Below are 8,418 nucleotides of genomic sequence, written 5' to 3' on the forward strand. Positions count from 1 at the left end.
TATTTATATATGTATATTCCTGAAAGAATAAAAGAGGAAGAAATGATATATATGCTAGCTTTTAGTGAGATATAGTGAACTCAATTCTAATATATTTGAAACTGTTACTCTAACAAGGAAACCTAATAGGATCCCCAAATCACTTTTATTCTTCTCAAGCCTCCGTCCACTTTTTCTGTGGGATTCATTTAGGTATGCCCCTGTGTGAATCTCCAATGGGTATTTTCATTTGCTGATAATAAAAAGTCACCTGTAATCCCAGTTACGCAGGAGGCTGAGGCAGGAGGATCCCTTGAGTCCAGGAGTTCAAGACCAGCCTGGGCAACATAGTGAGACCCCCGTCTCTCAAAAAATTTCTTAATTAGCCAAGCATGGTGGGACGCAACAATAGTCCCAGTTACTCAGAAGACTGAAGTGAAGAATTCCTTGAGGTCAGGAGTTGCAGGCTGCAGTGAGCTTTTTCTACCACTGCACACCAACCTGGGTGCCAGAGTGAGATCCCACCTCTAAAAAAAGAAAAAAAAAATCAAAATTAGAAAAAAATAAATAAAATAAGAAGCCCTGTTACATGCTAGTCCCTTGAACAGTCTTTGTTCAGATTTTAACACATCCGGCTCAAATAATGATCAAAATTCAGAACTTCATTCTAAGTTAAAACATCCTTCTTGGCTGTTGCAGGCCTGTCCCATCCTTACTGGACATGGGACTGATCCCTACCTACTCAGGTTTCCTTGGGGTCTTCCAGGGTTAATGAGGAGGGGAAGAAGTAAGGAGGTGTCTTCTGAGGAAGATAAAAAGTCTTCTAAAGATAAAAAGACCTGCTTCTGGCAAGTCTTCTGATGACACAGGTGTACTCTGGCACTGGTCTCCTCCAGCTGGGGCAGACTTCAACAGCTTTCCACATATTCCAGAGCACTTCAGGGACTTCCTTCTCTAACTGGCAACATCCTCCTTTAGCCGGTCATTTGCAAGTCACCCCTCAGCCCCTGGGCACCTTGCAGACCCTCTGTTGGAGTCTCATTGTTCTCTCTGTACACATTATTTGCGAAAACCACATCTTTGTGAAAACGGCAGCCATGGCCTCTGAGATATCACAGTGCACAGTGGCTGCCAACCCCAAGGAGCCACATGCCAAGATCTCTGGGTGGCCTCCTCAAGCCACTTTCACCAGGCTGAGGCAAGGGGGAGCCTTGGACAAGAAAGGGCCAACTGCCACCTCTTGGTAAAGGAGGCATCTGCTTTCTAGTGTGTGATGACCTGGCCTTCCTAACGTCAACCTTCATCTGTGCAGGGGAGAGGGCAGGCCACAGGTCTGTTTTGGATCTCCCCCTTGCAAGTCCTATTTGCATGTTTGGCCCTGCCCCAACCCACGTTTCCCTGGAACATCAGTGGCACCAACTTCACCAGGGATCTGGCTAGCAAAGGAATGCCTCAGGCCCCACCCAGGACCAATGGCATCCAGAGCTTTATCTGCAGCCTCAGCTGAAACTGGGACAGGGAGAGTCTCATTTAATATAATGCTAAAGACAGAACAGGGGATCACAAATTCTCCTGAAAACTTCCCTTAAATATAATAGTAAGAAATTTTGCCCCATTAGAAATTTCTGTTCTATTTAACAAAGATTAAATTGCTGTACCCTGTGGACCTGGAACAGAAAAGATGAACAGAACTGTAATTACTTGTTCACTTTTCTAAAGATAAAAATTAAGAATGGTCTTAAAAGGTCGGACACAGTGGCTCACGCCTGTAATCTCAGCACTTTGGGAGGCCGAGGCAGGCGAATCACCTGAGGTTAGGAGTTCAAGACCAGCCTGGTCAACAGGGTGAAACCCCGTCTCTACTAAAAATACAAAATGAGCCCGGTATGGTAGCACATGCCTGTAATCCCAGCTACTCAGGAGGCTGAGGCAGGAGAATAGCTTGAACCCAGGAGGCAGAGGTTGTGGTGAGCCAAGATCATGCCATTGCACTACTCCAGCCTAGGCAACAAGACTGAAACTCCATCTCAAAAAAAAAAAAAAAAAAGAGTCTTAAAAAATGACATCAAGATAGAAACCATAATCTCATATTACATAAGTGAAATAATGAATATGAGTATTTTTTAATTACAGGGTTTTAAATGCAAAGCATTATTTATTGATTTTTATTTTCATAGCTCTTAAAACAGTTCCCTCAATGTTTTTTGCTAATATTAAATTAACTAAAAATTTATATGATCTGGAACCATTTCCAGTTTTTTTTTTAAGAATTCTATATTTTTCTTTAAAAATGTCCAGGGGAAAGAAAGCTGTAACTTTTAGTTTTAAATTTAATCATTTTAATTTGAAATTATTCCTACCAGAAGTTTTTTCTCTGTATATGCTCATTTCATTCGGATGAAAAATATCTGCAAATTAAGACCTTACATGGCAGGTGTCTTAGCAGCAGTCTTCTGAATTTGTCTGAAAGACAATAAACATCAGCATCCATTAGTGGCAGTTTTATTTTTACCAGTTGCCCCTTATTGAAGATATCAATATTTAGCAACTGGTGTAACATTTTTAAAGAATTTTAAAAGGCTAGTGGGATGAAGTGTGAGAAAATGAGGTCTTCTGGAGGCGGGACAATAGACTCCGGGTGAATGTGAATCCAGTGAATAGCTGTGCTGTAGTGGGAGGTCAGGAGAAGTCTGGCACATCCACATTAATCTTCTCTTTATTCCAAGAGATTAAACATCTTGAATATACTCTCACTTTCACCCTTCCGAAAGCCAATGTCTCGCTTGTTTTTTTGTTTTTTTTGGTTTTTTTAGTGTAACAAGAAAGAACAAGTGAACAGGCCAATTTCAAGTCTTCTGCCTTTTTCTCGCTCAAGGTGCCCATTGGTTCCTACTGCTCCACTTTTTTCCACATTTTATCTTCCTGGAAGTCTGATTGTACCGCTCTGCTTAACATTTTTCCTTTAGGTTACTTCAGAATGACTGTTTTACGGTTAACTTAATGCAACTGCATTCCAACATAACTAAACCTTCAGTAGTGCCATCGGAAAAAAATGCTTTCAGCATTTCAGATATCCACATATCATTTTCCTCTTCAGCCATCATAGTGGAATGTTCTGTTCAACTTTCCACCAGCTACTCAAGTAAAGACATCAAAGTCAATATCATAGGTACCCCTCATATTTGTTATTTTATAACCATGAACTATTTTAAAGCACTTAATATTTTATAGGCTTCTTCCTTTCCCAAAGGCAAGAATAAAGTGTCTTTGCTGCAGACATTGGCTTTCCTGAAATTATCAATCTTCTATCATCTTAACCAACTCCTTATAATCCCGGAAACTTTTAAAATGGGGAGAGACAGAATCATAAAGTTTGAAAAGATTCTAATCAGAATTCCTCCACCTGCACTTGTCCACTTCACCCATGAGAAGGGGTCACTGTGCTGGCCTTGTACACACTCAGGGCCTGGGAAGCAACTCTTTCATGAGCCAGACTGATCCACTTCCACGCTGTGCTGATTGTTAGAAAGTTCTTTCTAACACTGATTGCAAATATGCTTCCCTGTGACTTTCTTGGTTGGTGATCTGCCCCCTGGAGAGTTAGAGATTAGGTCTGTGCAACTGCAGGCTAAGGAAATGTAATTTCACCTCCTAAGCTTGGAGACATATTCTTTGGTTGGTTGTGTTGACCTGGAGGAACTTTCTTAGTTTCACTAAGAGAAGTGCCATTGTGTCTGAAATTGAGATAGTGGTATGTTTTGTCATTGAGTTTCAGAATTGAAGGATGTAATAGAGTGTCTTACACACAGAGGTCCCTTTAAAATGGTGGTCTTTTGTTTTTAATTCTTGTATTTGTTACTGACATATTGATTTCAAAGCATTTTCACTCATTTCCCCCAATTTTTACACATTTTTCTAGCCGTCCTTTCCCAGAGAGCAGGATGGGTGTCCTGTATTTATATAGTCTTTTTCCAGAGTCTTAAATATAGTGTTAATTTCTCTAAGAATTAAATCATAATCTTAGAAACAATATATGCATGATATTTCCAAAGACAAACCCCATAAGCCTTAGGTGTTGACGTAATAATGTGATGTAATGAAAGATGATTCGTGCATCCCAAAATGCTGCAGTTGGAGGCACACCCCAAAATTCTGTGTGATTTGGACCTAGTTCTTTCCCATCGATTTAACTCCAGTCCATCAGTGTCCAGCTTGTGTTACCAAAAACAGTGTAGAGGCCTTTATCGTCAGTATTGCCTGCAAGATCTCATACAGGTCAAAGTGCTTTGCCTTTAGTGTTATCACTGCTGATTTAGATAAATTCTTATTCTGGGTTAAATGTATCTTATTTTATAACTGCTCAGAGATAGGTATATTGTGATTTTTGTTTGTGCATGTCTGAGTTTTTCACTTTTCCTCTGTTTACTGACCCATGATTCTTCTATAAAAGTTATCAGAGGATTTTTAGCACGCCAGCACCTGCTTCAGAAAATGAGCATCAGACAACAAGAGGTGACTTCTATCAATAGCTTTCTGCAGAACACAGAGGACATGGGGCTGAAAACCTATGATGCCCTGGTCATTCAGAATGCTTCAGACATTGCCCGGGAAAATGACCGGCTCCGTAGTGAAATGAATGCTCCCTACCATAAAGAGAAGTTAGACGTCAGGAACACGCAAGAGGAAGGAAGCAAAAGGTAAAGGCAGAGAGCATGCAACTTTAATTACCTTTGTGATTGATTCAGTGGAGTCATGAAAATTCATATAGCCCTTAATGCAGAGTTCGATCACATAATACGACAGGAATTACAGGAACAGGCGTGCGTGGTTTGTTATTTGAAACAGCAGCAGTCTAAAAAGATGCTTTCCTGTGCTGTCTTCTCATGAGTTCGAGGCTGTCTGCGTTCCTTCATTCGTATGTGATGATGACTGCCTCACTTGCCATGCTTGTGTCACTTAACTACCTCAAGCACACTCTAGTTCTAAAGCATTTACTGTTTCTGTATTAGCAAAACTATATAGCTTGGCTGTTGACATTTTTACACAAGTGTTACGGACATAAGGCTGGCTTATAGAAACTTGTGGAAATCTGACCCAAAAAATGGAGATACCACTCTGAAAACATGAAAGAAGTGAACTCAATAGATAGATTGTAAGTGTATTATATATCCCTGTGTAAACTGTCACATCTCTCTTTTCCAAAAAAGCAAACTTTGGAGAAAGCTTTTTTATGTAAAAGTTCACTTTAGATGCTTAGCTTAAAACAGAAGCATGAAGACCACCTGGTCCTTCTCCATTGGATCATTCTCCTCTCTCTGAGAACGATGAAGACACTTGTGAACCACAACACCGCTAAGAGGGAGAGCAAGGAGTTCCTTCCTTTGGACCTTAACTCGTCATCAGAGAGATGTTTATTTTGCTATAGAAACTTGGTAATATCTTGTAGTTTCTCACTGAAAATGACTCTCCTTTCCCATTTCTGCTGATGTCAATTTTTTTTTAATAAAGTGGAAATGGCAATGTGTATCTTGTTAATTAGCTTCAAATATCTCAGTGATTAAATACTGAAAAAAAATCCCCTTTGTACAAAAAAAAAAAGACTGTAATTAAACATTACAGGAAAAACAAATTATCCACTGAGTGCCACGCTTTCACCTTCAGCTCTTTCATTTTCTACACGGGTGGCTGGCTCTGCCTTGTGGTAGATTCTAGCCCTGTTGGTGTTCTGCCACAGAAAGATAGAATTATAAAAACAAATGCTTGGAAACTCCTTGTAGACTGAATGCATTGGCATCTTCCTAGCACATGATTACGTTGACATGTGAAGCCAGAAGAAATTTTTTTTTTAAACAAGATAACTATTAATTTTATATGACTTCCAAAATAATATTTATTATTTTCTCTGCTGGAACTAAACGGCCACCCCAATTTCTCAATTTGATTATGTATGTATTTTCTGGATACAAAATTAAGTGAAGAAGTATTTCTCTGTTTATTTACTGGATACCAGCAGTTGCCTTGGGACTGGCCAACCGTACAGAGTCAAGGAGGAGAAGTAACAGCTCTGCACATAATTAAATAATTTCTGGTAGAATTTAAATGGCAGGAAAGAGAGTGACGAGGAGAAAGAGAACACTGAAATGTAAATTTCTGAGAGTTTTCAGTAGAGTCTATCCTCCTCTTGCGAGGGGAAATGGTGATGAACTCCCAGTATTTGATGCATCAGTAACTCTCTATTAAGATGGATTTGCCAGAAATTATCATTCAGATTGAAATTCTGGTTTTTTGATTTGCTTAATAATCAGAGTGTGAAGAATTCATTCAGCGAGTGCCTGCTGGAAAATGCGAAGGCCCTTAAGTAGGGTTGCGTTTGTGTGAGAATGTTTAAAAAGTAATCATGATGGATATCCCGCGGGCTCATGCGCTTTTCATCACAAAGCCCGAGCCAGAGGACGGGTGGCCTTCCCTGGACCAGCTGGTCACCAGAGGGCTGCACACGTCCTCCAGCCGCAGCAGGAAGGGCTGCTTGCCAAAAAGCCGTCATTATGTCTGCTTGAGCAGGTTCCTTGTTACCGGAATAATGCATCTGGGCCTCTCTGGCGTGGTGCTGTTTGTGTTTTCTTTCCCCCTAAGAACCGAAGACAAGAGTGGACCCAGGCATTTCCACCCCAGCTCCATGTCAGTCTGCATGGCCATGGATGGCCTGGGCCAGTGCCTCGCTGGCCCGTCCATCTGGTCTCCTTCGCTGCACTCGGTGTTCAGCATGGATGACAACAGCAGCCTCCCATCTCCACGGAAACAGCCTCCGCCCAAGCCAAAGAGGGACCCCAACACCCGACTGAGTGCTTCCTATGAGGCTGTGAGCGCCTGTCTCTCTGCGGCCAGGGAAGCAGCCAATGAAGGTCAGCCCTGGGGAGGGAGCCAGCCTCGTGTTCCGGGCTCGTGAATGCTCTGACTTCGCCTGGGGGCGCCCATGGCAGTACTGTGGCCCTAATGTATTCTTAATAGAAATAAATCCAATTGTTGGCTTGCCAGCAGCTCTTAATCATTAAATATAAATAATATTTATTCAAATCTCTAAGCCTCTTAGGGAAAAGCTACTTACATGGCATTTCCTTAACTCCCATCCCCACCCCTGCCTCCAAAGAGCAGCATCAAATCAATTCAGAAAGTCAGCAGCTATTCCATGTTAAAGGTTCACCAGTTAGAAAGTCAAGAAAATGCATCGGGCATTCCAGTTATCACAATCTAATAAAAAATTAAGACTGCTTCATCACATGATAAGTGAAATTATTTACCCAGAGGAGAGTCATCGTGCAGGAAAATACTGTTAGGAAAACTTTTGAGACTAGATTATAAAAGTTTCTGCATCCATTGTCTAGAAACAGGGATGCTCAAAAGGGAACATTGCAGTTTTTCTCAGCCAGATCTCATAGATCAGTAATGAGACAATTACTGTTTAATTATTAATTTTTTAAGAATTGCGAAAAATAAAGGAAGTGCTTCTTAGCGGAACACTTAGAATTTAACAGATTTTATTGATCACCCGCTATGCATCAGGCTCTATTCTAGGCATGTCCATATCTTTCTTCATGGAGTTTACATTCTAGTGTGGCAAAACAGATGGTAAACATAGTGAAAGAGTAAATACTTTAGAAGTGGATTGTTGCTGCTGAGAGAAATAAATAGACCCAGGATAGTAGTATAGGGTGGAACAGGGGTTGAGATTCTAAATGAAACGGCTGGGTAGAACTCACTAGAAAATAATATCTGAACATAGGATGAAACACAGTTCCTTCAGTAAATAAATAACCCCAAGTACAAAAACACAGCAAATCCATAAGCTCAATGTTGGGATGACTGACAAGAAGGTGATAGGAAGACATGGGGCAGAGGCCTGAAGCAGTAAGTCCATCGTAGCCAACTTCTTTTCTTTTTTTTCAAATTTATTTTTAATTGACATAAAATTGTATGTTTTTGTCATGAACAACATGTTGTTTTGAAGTATATGTACATTGTGGAATGGTTAAATCTAGCGAATTAACAAATCCATGCCTCACACAGCCATCATTTCTGTGTTAAGAGCACTTAGTGTCTACTTTTTTAGATTTTTTTTTTTGGAGATGGAGTTTTGCTCTTGTTGCTCAGGCTGGAGTGCAATGGTGCAATCTCAGCTCACTGCAACCTCCATCTCTGGGGTTCAAGTGATCCTCCTGCCTCAGCCTCCCTCAGTACCTGGGACTACAGGAGCCTGCCACCACACCTGGCTAATTTTTGTATTTTTAGTAGAGACTGGGTCTCACCATGTTGACCAGGCTGGTCTCGAACTCCTGACCTCTAATGATCTGCCTGCCTTGGCCTCCCAAAGTGCTGAGATTACAGGCATGAGCCACTGTGCCAGGCCCTTTTTCTTTTCTTTCTTTCTTTTTTTTTTTTTTT

At 40.9% G+C, this 8,418-nt stretch overlaps 1 protein-coding gene across 1 annotated transcript in view; it reads left to right on the forward strand.

Annotated features, from left to right (window-relative positions):
• MYO16 (myosin XVI) overlaps nt 1-8,418 on the forward strand; it is a 653,675-nt gene that overhangs the window by 537,560 nt on the left and 107,697 nt on the right. Inside the window, exons 30-31 of the mRNA XM_011933947.1 lie at nt 4,430-4,676; nt 6,613-6,881. Of these exons, the coding sequence (XP_011789337.1) occupies nt 4,430-4,676; nt 6,613-6,881 (516 nt within the window). The remainder of the gene's footprint in view (nt 1-4,429; nt 4,677-6,612; nt 6,882-8,418) is intronic.

This window comes from Colobus angolensis, unplaced genomic scaffold, assembly GCF_000951035.1.
Source record: "Colobus angolensis palliatus isolate OR3802 unplaced genomic scaffold, Cang.pa_1.0 Scaffold13, whole genome shotgun sequence".
Lineage (NCBI taxonomy): Eukaryota > Metazoa > Chordata > Mammalia > Primates > Cercopithecidae > Colobus > Colobus angolensis.